Source organism: Juglans regia, chromosome 12 (genome assembly GCF_001411555.2).
Source record: "Juglans regia cultivar Chandler chromosome 12, Walnut 2.0, whole genome shotgun sequence".
Classification (NCBI taxonomy): domain Eukaryota; kingdom Viridiplantae; phylum Streptophyta; class Magnoliopsida; order Fagales; family Juglandaceae; genus Juglans; species Juglans regia.
This window is the reverse complement of record NC_049912.1, coordinates 23,212,062-23,226,607: the sequence shown is the minus strand read 5'-3', so window position 1 is coordinate 23,226,607 and position 14,546 is coordinate 23,212,062. Positions and strand designations below refer to the sequence as shown.

The window sequence follows — 14,546 nt, the reverse complement described above, 5'->3', positions numbered from 1 at the left end:
TCTTTTGTGCCATGCATTTCCACATTGCTGTCAAGTGGCAGCTCACTGTCACAGTTCCCATTTTTCACATGTCCATTTCTATTACATGCTGCATTTTGTGAGAGGTTTGAACAAAATGAGTAGAGAAGGAAAAGAAAATGGGACAAATTAAGGAATTTGACTTTCCAACCGGCAACTGTAGCCATTGGTTTTATAAGATGAGATCGATGTATGTTATTAATGTTGCAACAGGAGGCAAACGGACCCAATTAATTAGTTCAAAACACTTACATATTATATTAATTGGTTGTCGATCTTAATTTTTACTGAACGGAATTAATAGGTTGGTGCAGGAAGATCATGGCCATGTTTTGGAAGTGATATCTTTAAAAACTTTATAATATTTTATTGGGTACTCTTGGGTAGTATGTAATTGTTTGGGAAGTGATATCATTATATCTAGAATGAAATGGTACTTTATAAAAGATCACAACCCATTACTTGTAACTTTTGAATTAATAGTTATTAGTTTAAAGAGTAACATTTCATTCAAAGATCAAGAACCAAGTGTAGTCAAATAGATCGATACACATACACGCCTCCCTTCTTCAGGAGACATCGGTTTCACTACAAGAAATCTGGCATTTTCCAGCGATTTTAAAATCGTCGCAAGAAAAATCGCCGCAAATATAGGTTATTTCTAGCGATTTTTAAGTCGCCGCTTAATTTCGGTGCGATGATGGGAAATGATGAAAGAAAAATGTACAAATGATTTTTTGCGGCGAAATTTGTACCTGTTGCGGCGATTTGTGTCGTCACAACAATATTCTATTAACTGTAGCTTATTAAATTTCCGTCGATTAAATAAAATCGCCACAATATGTACTATTTGCGGCGAAAATTGTCGCTGTAAAAACGAATGCGCCCATTTAAACTTATTTGCGGCGAGTCGAAAGCGCCGGAAAAATTCATTAAATTTAAAACCCCCGCCTTAGGTTTTCCCCTCATTTCGTTCCCTCCTGCAGCCGTCTCTCCCCCTTCACCCTCTCTCTACCCAGTCCCTCTTCTCCCTCAAGCCTCCGCCGCGCACAGCCCATCTCCGCGACCTCACCTCGACGGCCACCCCCTCCTTCTCCCCCAGCCCCCACGCCAATTTCTTTCTGGCCTCACCTCTCTCTCTCTCTCTCTCTCTCTCTCGGATTTCGCTATATCGCCGTCGCTGGGGGCACCGTTCGCAACCACCCACACCTCGACGCCGTTGCCAGTCCTCCATCAGAGCCCCTTCTCCTCTACGCCTAGCCCAGCAGCCCGAGGCCCTCCCTTGCTCTGTTTGCAACCCACTGCCACCAAATGAGGAGGAGGCGCGGGTAGTAGGGCAGATGAGGCAACTGAGGCTTGCCAATTTTATTGGGTATTTTCTGTCTTTATATATTGCGTTGGACAATATTTATTAATTTTCTGTCTTTATATATTGCTTTGGACAATATTTTTTCTGTATTCATCCATGAGGCAACTGAGGTTTTCCCCTCGTTTCGTTAACAGGCCTTTAGTAGTATTTGATTCCATTTTAGTACTCATTTAGTACTAAAATTGATTCCATTTTCCAAGTGCTCGTTTCCAGGTACTCATTTAACAGGCATTTAGTACTCATTTTGATTCCATTTTCCAGGTGCTCGTTTAGTACTCATCTTAGGCTTGGTATTTGATTCCATTTTAGTAGTATTTACCTTTGCTTTTATGTTTTTATTTTTGGCTTGCTTGTGCATGAAGAAATCTATCTCAATATATCGGATGTAAGCAGAAAGTGAAGAAAATCTTGCAAAAAATTGATGGTCCTAAATTCTGAATATACTTGTAATGTTCTCTCTATTATGTAATGAGACATATATTGTGAGGTTTTGTGCATTATGTTATGTATTTCCTTAGATTTTTCTTTCATGCCAAGTTGGTGATTGTGCCTTTATTGTTGGGTTAGTTTTACTTAGTTTCTGCTCCTGTCATTGATTGAGTTCCTGTGTTTTATTAATTTCTTTTTATCTCCCATAGGATATGAATCTGAAACCATTTATGTAATTTATTGGCTTGGACACTCAATCAATACTTCAATACAAAGCCTTGACAGTATACACTACTAATGCTTTCTCATGGGCTTGAATTTCTAGGAGATAATTGGTTATAAGGTCTATACATGCGTTTAAAGGATACATGCTAGGTGATCTGTGAAAAAAAAAATGATACCATTGCTTACAAGAACGGAGAATAAAATAAGTTTTCTTATTAACACTTGGGGGCTTTTGTTGCTTTTTCTGAGTGAACATAAGAAATCATTGTATTGAGTAGATTTGATGCTGTTAGACTTAGCTTGACATTGGTTTCATTGTAAACATGTGGTTGCTAAGCATTCACTAATCTCTGTATATTTTGAGAGAGACAAGACCATGATTTCCATTTGCTCTCATAATACTATAAGTTTATTTCACGTGAAAATGATGATATATGGAATAATTTGGCAGGATTGCAAAAGGATCTAAGTGAGTTTCATTCAAGAGCTTGATGTACATGACATGACATGAGTTTCATTCAAGTAAGTTTCCTTTTGTGGGTTTTATCTTTTGTTAATTAGATTTCTGTTGAGGAAAAATGACTTCTGCCTTTTGTGGTCTATGTTGTACTTAAATCCTAGTTACATAAAGAAAATGGGAAATTTAAAATGATTATTTTACATTAACTGTGAACATTTTCACAAGGATTAATATTGTTCATGAAGAAAAACCAATTGATGGTTTGTAGCTAGGAGATCCTTAAAACGATTAATTTTCTTGTTAATGCTCCTTGACTAATTAGGTAGACATCCATTTCTAGAAAACGACGTAGGACAGACATACAACCTGCATTAATTGCTTGTTAGTTAATTGTTGGGATGCTATTATTAACTGTGCCAACCTTGTTGTGCAATCCTCATAACTTCTTTCTAGACTTCAGTTCTCTAAGGTGTCATCTTTGGGCCAGTGTTAGTTTAGAAAAGTTACCGGACAGTAAAAGAGGAAAATATTCACATGTGAGTTGTTGTACCAAGGATTTCATTACACGGTCAACAAAATCTGGAACTTCTACATCTCCTGCTCATTTGTCTGTAAGTTAGTGTTTTCACATGTTCATTGTTGTACCAAGACTCCTAAAGTACTTAAATGTCGTCTGTTTCAAACTTTGGTGCAACTTAGTACACAAGATTTATGTATGTAAATAATATTTCTTGATGAATATACTGATTGATGTATATTCATACATATATATACTGATTGATGTACACAAGATTTACTTTCAGTCTTGCTTTTATTAATATATACATACATATATATATATTTGTGACTCAAATTATTGGATAATGTTATTTCCATAATTCTTGATGTTCTGAAAATAAAAACAGCAGTTTTTTATACCCAACAAAGGGAAAAATACTATATAAAGTATATTATTCAGATTGGTCAAAAACTGATCTGACACCTCTCCAATTAATGCCACAAGATGTCAAGAGCCCTTTCGTCGCTTTGTATGTCTGAAAAATATCCATGCTAGCTAGCTATATGGACCAATAATAAGACTTGTGCATGCTTGTTCAAATCGATTGAATTATATATATATATATTAATTCTTCTATCTCTAATTGATTAAAATGTCTAGCTACTGCACTAAATTAAGGTATGTCATTGAAATTATAAGGTGCATGGATGTTCTAACACTTTTCATCACTGAATATATATGGAAAATGTACATATAATTGGATTACTATATATAATAATATTAGCTTGCAATTGTTTGATCATAAGACTCATGTATAAGCTACATGCTTACTTGCCGGAGGGGGGTTCGAGATCAGGATGTTCCCCTAAAACATGTTTAATTAAAGAAATGATCAGTGAAAGGAATGAACACTTGCTAAACTGATCTTATACATGAATAGACTCTAAAGAAAGTCATGAAGTACTGCCTGATGGGTATATATGGGGTACGAATTAATGCTATCAGTACGTACAAGATCAGTAAGCAAAAGAAAACAGTTATTTGATGAGCACTGCATGCATTCTAGCAGATCAACTCTTTCAACTTGCTATTTGCATCATATATATATATATATATATATAGGAACCAAAATCCAATTATATTGGTCTCTATGTATATGTTTTGCATATAAATATTAGATTCAGGGAATTATATGAGTGATGGTTCTTTATGCAGTCTTTTTTAGCTCTCACAACATTAAGTGCTTCACAACATTAAGTCTTTTTTTGGGAAATATAACCATATATATATGAGTGATATTTTCACAAGTCCACATATTTAGATCTATATAGTGAAGAGGAAGGTTGTCTACTTTTGCATCAATTCCCTCGTTGGATAGTTGAGGGAATTTTTTGGGTATTTACTGTGTGGACGTTTGGTTATATGTTCAATGGGTTGTTCCAATTAGCTAGAGGGTGTTGGGTAAGGATCTGATCTATTGTGGCCATGGAAGAATTGCAGCACGGTGAAAGAAGACTCATTCGCAGGTTTAGTGAATAGTGAAAGAGATGATTGAATTTTTTTTCCAATGTTTTCCATTGATTATATGATGGCATGTTCAGGTGTGTTTACAACCTTATGTGTTCTCTTTTGCAGATACCATTCTCCACATAAGGAAGTATATTCGTGGTTCAATGAGTGATGGTTCATTGAACAATTTGGATGTACTTCAACCCCAGAGGAAACTAAGGTTTGCCAAGCAGTAGGTATGACCACATGAATGGTTTGCCAATTGATGTGGTAGACAGCCAAGGCAATCAATTTTTTATAGTTGATATGATGGCATCAATGGATGGTGTTAGTTCACATATACACTTTGAGTGTCATAAATAGCGGGTCTCAAATAAATTCATCAAATACACATGCTTCACAATGCGTGTGCATATGTTAAACGGTGATTTATGTATCACCGTTACAACTATGATATGGTGTTAATGGCTGAAAATACGTGTGTTCTTTTACATGGGTATATATTTTCTTAGCTACCCGAGTATAGGAGTTACAATGGATCAATACTATATTATAAGTTAGAAACAAAGACTTCTAACACATCTTCCAAAACCAAGTATTGGGAATAGAATCTGCTCAGGAACACTTGGTGGTCTATCATGTGAAAGAAAGGTGTGCTTTCTACTGATATATATTGAGTGGGACACTGTGCTATTCGTAATATTGGTTAGAACATTATGTATATTATCTCTTGTCCATTTTTTGTGCTATCATGGTTTACCAATTTGGAATTATGTTCTGTTAATAGCTTCTTTGTGCCTGTATGGCTGGTAACTTATTAAGGATATATCTCTTATGTTGGTAGAATGGATACATTGAAGAGGCATCTATCCGTTTCTGGTCAAGAAGGTATTGGGCAACTCAGGAAAATAGCCATTAGGTTTGAGGAAAGGATTTTTACTGCTGCCACAAGTCAGGTACATCTATCATACATATGCACCTTCATTTCATGATTAATGTACATGTAGAGAGTATCTATACAAGCAAAGTCCAAACCATACCTAGGAAGACTTAAACGACAGACTTAAACGCAGGGACCTTACCTAAGAGAGCCTCCAGCCACCCAAAAACCAACAAAGCCAGGTGGGGTACTATATACACATCATGCCCACTAGTAGTTGACAAAAGAATTCAGCATGCAGTACTATTTACGAAAAAGAGTTAGAAAACTACCCTTGTATATGGGCCAACCAAAAAAAAAACATGTATTTGAGGTTGGCAGCATCAGTTTCTACTTCACCATAGTCCTTAGCAGCTTGGTGTAGTAGTGCTTCATCATTCTGTGAAGTAAGAAAACTGTCATGAAGTGCTCTGATCCTCTCTGGAACTACAATGTATCAAATCGACATCTCAGTTTCAGAAGTAAAACATGCACATCTCAGTTTCAGTTATTTTAATTTCTCAGTTTTAATTGTCACTCATCTGCAGGATAGATTATTATTATTATTTTTATTATATCCTTTTGTTCTCGTTTTCCATTATAGATGCATAAAATTTAAGTAGATGGGTCATTGACAAGCCATTTCACATTACAGTAATGCCAAATATCTGTTTGGGATCAGTCTTAGGTAATTACATGTGTAGACTGCATATCTATATTGTTTTGTGCATTTTTTTTTTATTTTGTGAAACATCTTTTGCGGCGAGTTTTGACCGCCGGAAATAATTTTTCATAGCAGATATTTATTTGCAGCGACACAAAATCGCCACAAAAACTTTTTTGCGGCGAAACCTACCCGCTGGAAATACTTCCTAATGGCGATAATTTTAAATCGTTGAGAAAATAATAAGTTATTTGCGGCGATTAATTAAGTTTTTGTGGCGATATATCGCCGGAAATAGTTGTTTTCAGCGATTTTAAAGGTAAATCGGAAGGCCATTTCTGTCGATTTCTTGAACATTTTCGACAGACTAAATTCGCTGGAAATCGTCAATTTGCTGACAATTTTTTCCAATCGCCGCAATTGATCAAAAATGGCTTTAGGATTGTGGCGAACCTGCAGCGATTTATAAATCGCCACAAATGATCAAATGTAGCGATTCTGAAGGGTATTTGTGGCGATTTTGAGCGCTGGAAAAGGCCATTTTTCTTGTAGAATTTGGAACTCTCCAATGCCATGCATGTTCCTATAAGATTCTCATGCAATCAATTATAATAAAAAAGAAGGAAAGAAAGTGCCCCTTTCAACGATTCTAGTACCGTAAGTGCCCAGATTTAAAAAAAAAAAAAAAAAAAAAAAGGTACCGTAAGCGCCGACTGGCCCTCACAATGTCAGGTCTGACGTGAATGTCAATTTATGAGAGAATAATGCTAGAGGCCCCGGAGCCCCCAGCGGGGGGCTCCTGTATTATTTTATATGTTTTTTTTTTTTTTATATAGATTTTTTTAATAATTTTAAATATTTTAAAAAAATAAAAAATTTATTAAATTATTGAAAATTACTTTCTTAATCACCAAATAAAATATTAAAATATTTTTTTATTTTACTTCGTAATTAAGGAAGTGTTTTTTAATAATTTTTTTTTACTTTCTGGTTAAGAAAGTATTTTTTAATGATGTTTTAAATTTATTTAATTTTTTAAAAATATTTAAAAGTATTAAAAACATCTATATAAAAAATAACTTAAAAAAATACATGAAAAAACGTTATGTTAGAGCCAGCGGGAGCTCCCAAGGAAGCCCCAACGGTGGCTCTAACATCATCATTTATAAAAAAAATTATAATATTATTAAATAATACTTTCTTAATTATGAAGTAAAATAAAAAATATTTTTTATAATTTTTATTTTAGTTTGTGATTAAGAAAATATTTTTTAATAATTTTTTTTTACTTTTTGATTAAAAAAATATTTTTAATGATGTTTTTAATTTATTTTATATTTTAAAAATATTAAAAAATATTAAAAAAATCTATATAAAAAACAACTTGAAAAAAATATATATATGTAAATAGTAAATACATGCTGCAGCCCCAGCGAGAGCCGTAGCACCACCCTTTATGCGGTCTAACTTTGGGATATTTTTGGTTTAAAGAGCATCCCAGAAGTCTGAATAACTTTTGCCAAATAATAATTAAAGAGTTTTATCCTCATCATCCTTATAAATTATACATTATTTTTATTTTTATTTTATTTTATTCTTCTTATACTAATAATTTCTTCTACTTTTCATCAAAACACCACATATTTAATAAGAGAAAAAAATAAAATAAAAAAATTATATGTAATATTTAGTGTGAAGATGATTTTTCTAACCAATATGCAATATCAAAACTTGTTATTTTAATTATGAAATAACAATCAAACATATAATACATAGTACAAGAGCCGCGATCGAGATACAGATCGGAGAGACAAGACGCGAAAAGGCAAAAGTGGATTATTGTTAACGCACTTTTGCCTTCTTTGCGTCCGATGTCTTTGCAAAAAGTCCGTGTCTGAAGTATTTGAGAAATTATATTTGCAGAGTATATAAACGTCAACCAGTCATTTTAAAAATAAATAAATAAATATAAAATTTATATAAAAATAAATTAATTTTTTAATAATAATCTCATTCTTTTTAAAAACGATTGTATAATATTTTATACAATTTATAACTATAAACATTTGTACACACCCATCCACCCACTTACCAGGTTTGTATGTGTATTGTTTTAAATGCTTGAATGTGATGACGGTCCAGATGATGAAAAAAATATATATAGATAGAAATTATTAATAGAAATATTTATTTTATATACATAATATGACATCATCTAAATTATATATTTTTTTAAGTGAGTGTTGAAAATAATTAACTAGAGTCACACAATAAATATAAAATGTACATTATTATAATGATTTCTTTTTAATATTATTTTAAAAAAAATATAAATATATAAATATATAAATATATAAATATATATAACTTTTGGACATCCAGCGACGACATGGGAAATACCAAAAGCAGGACATGCAGCACAGAAATTAGTGTGCTGCGTGTCAAAACTGCTTTTTTTTTTCTTTTTTTCGTCATCTGGACCATCATCACATCATTTAACAATATCAGTTATTGTCCTGATCTAGAATGATTGCTCCGTACGTATCCATTCCAGTTATTGTCATCACTGGATTGCATCATGCAGACACCAGCTTTTGGAATTTCCCACATTTTCTCTCAAATTTTTTTCAGGAATCTCTTTCGGTTTTACTCAAATTTTATTTTTTATTTTTTTGGAATTTCATTATTTTATGGCTCTCTTAGGTAAATAATATCTCATTGTTGTGAAGTTTAATTAGAGAATAGAGTGGTTATCTAATTACATTGATAGGTATCATATGCATGAGTTACTATGCTGTCAACAATGATATTGTTCACTCTAGGGGCTCCAAACCCAAGATGGTATTGCCTTCTCTAATTAATCGGCGTCCCATATCCCTGTGCTCATGTGAGTCTGTCCTGCGAATATCAGCCACATTTCCAAAATTAACGAGTTTGCATCATGCATGCAGGCACCGGTCCAAAAGCTGGATTCACAATATTCCGTCATCTGGACCGTGATAGTTATTGTTAAATGCTTGAACGTGATGACTACGCAGCAAATCATTCTGAATCAGGACAAAAAAAGCTTTATATATATAACTGGTCCTAACAGGAAGTCTGGGTTAATTAATGACATCCATGACTGTAAGTCACTGGTCTCTATTTTATTTTATTTTTTAAAATTTTTTTACTTAATTAATAAAAAAATATTTTTAAATGAGTTTGTAAATTTTTTTATAAAAAATGTTTAAAATAATTTAAAAATTACTTGAAAAAAAACACAGAAAAAAGTCAAATGACAAGAAATTGAAAAGCAGGTCGCCCGAGCTGGTTTTTTTTTTTTTTTGAAAAAAAAAATCAAATTTGAGTAAAACCGAAAGAGATTATAGTCCTATTAATTAAGACCAGAAAAAATTTGAGTTAATTAACAGCGATGGAACCAACAAGACAAAATCTCAACACTGCTTATCACTTCAAAATTTTCAAGGGGCCGGAAAGAAACAAAACTAAAATAGATTATCACAGCTGGTTGATATGATAATTGACATGTTCATCAGTAAAAGTACTGTGCATGCGCTAGCTATGGAGACAGGAAAATGTCGCTAGGCAACAAATTAAAACGATACGCATGAAAAGCACACGTGAAGCAGGCGTTATATTGAATGCTTGCTTTGGAAAAAAAAAAAAAAGGGGGAAGGCGGTATATTAATAGATGAGAAAATCTATGGGTCTCTTTTTATAAGCTATTTGGAAAATTTATAATCTCATTTTTTTTTTTTTTATTTAAATTTTTCCTTTCAAGTCTTCTACTAGCTAACTTGTTTAGATTAATTTTGTTAGTAAGTATATATATACTACTATAGAGTTAATAATTAGGAGTGAATGTAAGAAATCTCATATAGTTATTTCTATTTATATTATAAAGACTATACAATATTCAATTTTAGATTCAACAAAAAAAAAATTTTATTTACTTAATTTTTATCATTTGTTTCAAAAAATCTTACATGGTTGTTTCTATCTTAACTTTTATTGTTCAATTGAGTCGGATGGAGTTCAAGTGAGAGATTTAGATGAGTGACTTTAATAATTTAGTTTGTCCCTAGATAACAATCTTATATGGTTAATATTAAATTAATATCGGTGACACACTTTACAACCTTAAATGTTAGTTATTGTTTACCTCTACATATAATACATTTTGTTAATCGCTCCCCACTCACTAAATTCTAGTTTCGCCTCTGTACACATACCAACGTGGGTAAGTGGGTGGATGGGTGTGTATGTACAAATGTTCAAACATGGACTTTTGCAAGGACATCGGATGCAGAGAAGGCAAAAGTGCGTGAACAATAATCCACCTTTTGCCTTTTCGCGTCCTGTCTCCGTTCTGTATCTCTATCGCGGCTCGTGTACTATGTATTGTATTTTTGGATTACTGCCTAACAGTACGTGTTCAAATCAAAACGCCATCTTCCATGACAATTGCAATGCGTGGAAGTTAAAAGAACGAAGATTTTGAGCGAAAATGGAAAAACAAAACTTTCGACACCAAGTCACCATGCAAAAACCTTGTGGTAAGTAAGTACTTTAAGTACTAAGTAGCATCGTCCTTTGATCGGATTTATATTGTGGTTTCGCGGGCAACTCTTAATTTTAAAACACGCATGGCGCCGTTCAAAGCTCACACTCTTCTTTTTTTTTTGGGCTGTGTGGCGTTTAATGTCGTTCTCGAATATAGTCGTCCGTCCAATAATATTATGCCTCGTATGGATTCTCACAATTAAAAAATAAAACCGATTGCAGCTTATCTCTCCCATTCACCTCCTTTGACATTTGTTGCTGTCTCTTCTCTTTCTCCCTTCCCCTCTCTCTCCTCAATAATTTTCGTCCCTCTCTCTCCTCAAAGCAAGTGCTATTTTCATCCCCCTCTCTCTCATGTCCGTACAATGCAACATTTGCAAGAGATTCGAGAAAATTTTCATCTCAAAAAATACAATCTCTTGTAGTGAATTAACAGCGATGGAACCAACAATAAAAAATTCCAACACTTATCCCCTAATTTTTTCAAGGAAAAAGAAAAAAATTTATAAAAAACCAGATAGGCATGGAAAGTTGGCGTATTTGAGGGGCCTTCAAATCCAATTGGGAGATAACTTAAGAGAGTTTCCACTAAAACAGTCAAACGGTATATATTTGGACATTCTTGCTCGCCGTGCCTATCGAAGTTACTCGGAAGTCCTCGCTAGCTAGCTATTAAATGCTTCTTTAACCACTCCATTTGTTGTCAGAATGATTAAGTGGTTTTGTATATATTTACATATACATAAACATGCCCCGAGGTCAACAAGATATATCAGATCATAGTAGCCACAGTTAGTTGTAGAAAACGAACAGTCAACGACTTAACATGACTTAATTTCTACGCGTACGTCTTCGATCACAATTATCCAAATGTAGATACATAATTTAAGTCTTAACTTACAATTATTATATTGACAAAATAATAAAACACATCCACGTCCGAAGAAAGAGAACCGCCGAACAGGCACATTGGCGTTTTACGTCTTTCCTCCTTTGGGAATCTCCATCCAACACAAGCAGCCAGTTGCGTTACACATGATATATATACTGAAATGAACATTGAAATAGATTGTCACACATTGATCATATATATAATTTATGATATTAAGAGCTGGTCCTCTTAGCAGATCTGCAACTACCATAAAATTCTCGCACACGTGACACATGAATTTAATTTCAAGGCAATCACGTTTCTACCTGATCATCAAAAATAAAAAAAACTTCAAATAAAACCGTACGTTTCAGTACTATACGCGTCTGTGTGTATTATATACTCAACAGTAATAATATTCTGCTTCGATCTGCTCCTAATTATTCTCTTCCCCTATATACGCTCCCAACCAAATCTTTTTCGAGGTGTGATTCGAAGCTATATATATATATATATATGTTCTGTTTGGTTTGCCAGAAAACGAGAGAAACTTGAAAACTAATTCTTCAGACATGGAATTTTTCAAGGACACTGGACGCAGAGAAGGCAAAAGTGCGTGAACAATAATCCGGATACCGTTGACTTTCCGTATCCTGTCTCCGATCTTTATCTCTATCACGGCTCGTGTACTATGTATATGTTTGATTGTTTAGGGGTTGGGAGAGCCAATGGTTGCGCCGAATGGCACCAGTGCACCACTCCCGGCTCTTAGGGACCCCCTGGTTCAGAGAAGCGCCAAGGGGTCTAAAGGTTGGGGTGCAATCCCCCAACTACTTTAAAAAAATTGCTTAACTCCCAAGGTCCGGGATACAGAATCACAGATATCTAATCAGAAACTTGAGTTTTCGACAGACGTACCATACTAGAATATTTTTTATACACTTTCAGGAACTCTGACTGATCTGCTCTATGATGGCATCAGAAGCACTCTGTAGGAATTCTGACCAATATCTGAAAACGAAAAGAGAACAAAAAAGATAGAGCAATATTAGAGACATTCTATTCTACAAAACCAGATAACAAAATATACGAAATATTTTTTCAGTCATTGAAAAGACCAATCAAGATAAGATAAAGGGAGAAAGAAAGAAAATGACCCTTTTGATGAATTGAAGTCAAGTCCAACGATATTTTTAGCTTCTTCAAGTGCTCTGCTGAATCTGATCTCAAGCTCTTTCTGATCTGAAACACAAGTTCCATTGTATATGTCCCCAACCCGAAGCTGGGACGGTTTGACATTATAAAAGATGGGTATAACCCTTTTCTTGTAGTCTATTAGCAGAGTCAACTCATGAAGACAATAGGAGGACTCACAAAATCTGGGTGAGAAAACTACAACACCAACTTTACAATCTCGAATGGCGGTATCGATCTTTTCCGACAACTTGTCACCGGCTTTCATGTTTCGGTAGTCGAGGAAAGGCCTATGCCCAAGCCGGAGAAGGTGGTCGTAGAGTAAACCAGAAAGGTTTCTTCTGGTATCGGGCCCCCGGTGGCTTATGAACACGTCGTGTGGGGGTACTGGTACAGGTACTGTTTGGATATGGTTCGGCCTGCAGTAAGGACGAGAAAAGCACTTGGACAAAGCTTGTAACCTCGACGTGGCTGCTATCACCGCTACTTTCCCTGCGATTAGCATTACTCTTAATTATAAAAATAACCTAAGCAGCAGCTATGTAAGAGTAATGCCGCATGCCAGTACGCGTTCGAATTAAAACGCCATCTTCCATGAGTATTGCAATGCGTGGAAGTTAAAAGATAGGAAATTTTAAGCGAACATTGAAAACAAAACTTCCGATACCCAACAAAACTCCCGTAAAATTTGTTGTGGATTCGATCGGATTTTTAATTTTATATTGTGGTTTCACTTGGCAATCGAAGCTCCCGTTGAATTTATTATTTGAAAAGAAAGAGAATGATATTCTAATGATACTCAGTGCCTCTCCTAGAGATTCTAAATGTGATGGACAGCTAACTCACTGGCTTTTTCACTTCAGACCTGACGTGGTGGAGAGAGCCAGTGGCCACAGCATACGGGAGAAACGGCAGAAGAACAAAGTACATTATATATATATATATATATATATATATATATATATATTCATTATTTTCGCAAATCACATATTATTTTTTTTTTATTTTTTATCGTATAAATTATATTAGATAAATAAAATGTAATATGTATTGTGTGAAGATATTAATGAATAGCAAAATTTATATATATAAATATTTATATATATCCCCGAGCGTTGTAATGTTGAAGGGCTGGTTTACTGCGTTGATTTTAAGTACGAAGTATTAGGCTGTATTGGAATGTTGAATTGAGTTGAGTTAAGATGATAAAATATCGTTAGATTATTATTTTTTAATATTATTATTATTTTGAAATTTGAAAAAGTTAAATTATTTATTATATTTTATATTAAAATTTAAAAAAATTATAATGATGAGTTCAGATGAATTAAGATGGATTTATAAACCAAACCTAGCTCGTTAAGATTGAATTTCATTAATTGCTGCTACGTTTGGAAGGCTAGTTATTATGGATAACTGGATTTGTGGATCTTAGTGATTGATGAGTTTCAATTTCACAAGATAATGGATTTCTTGTAGCTTTTGTTGTTGGTTTCGCTCTGTTTAAATAAATAAGCATAATATTTATTTTGGTCAATCATGGCTACAGTAGTTCCGGTGAATGAATATTTATTTTCCTGAAATTCTGTGCACTGAAGCGGTAATGCATGAGTGATTTTATTTTACCATTGGTTAGTTTTTATTTTGGTACAAAGCAATTTGATTGTTGTGTTTCATCAAATATTCTTTTATATATCCATCCCACGATTCCCATCGCCTTATCAACAGTAAATTTTGTTTGAGGTAGAAAACTACGTTTCAGCCATTTTTCCTTTCGTTGGTGCATTGATGGCACTGCGCACATAAATTTGATGCTCAATATC

The 14,546-nt window shown here is 33.9% G+C and overlaps 1 protein-coding gene across 1 annotated transcript; it reads right to left on the bottom strand.

Annotated features, from left to right (window-relative positions):
* Positions 1–12,473: 12,473 nt before the first annotated feature.
* LOC118344041 (protein VARIATION IN COMPOUND TRIGGERED ROOT growth response-like) lies at positions 12,474–13,228 on the bottom strand. The gene is made up of 2 exons (XM_035683788.1): positions 12,687–13,228; positions 12,474–12,540 (listed from the first exon to the last, which is right to left on the bottom strand). Exons 1-2 carry the CDS (start codon positions 13,226–13,228, stop codon positions 12,474–12,476), a joined length of 609 nt encoding a protein of 202 aa, XP_035539681.1.
* Between the last annotated feature and the right edge of the window lie 1,318 nt (positions 13,229–14,546).

Coding starts and splice junctions, on each gene's coding strand:
- LOC118344041 (XM_035683788.1), bottom strand. CDS start 13,228: ATGCTAATCGCAGGGAAAGTAGCGGTGATAGCAGCCACGTCGAGGTTA. Junction 12,541..12,686: donor GACTTCAATTCATCAAAAGG/GTCATTTTCTTT, acceptor TTTCGTTTTCAG/ATATTGGTCAGAATTCCTAC.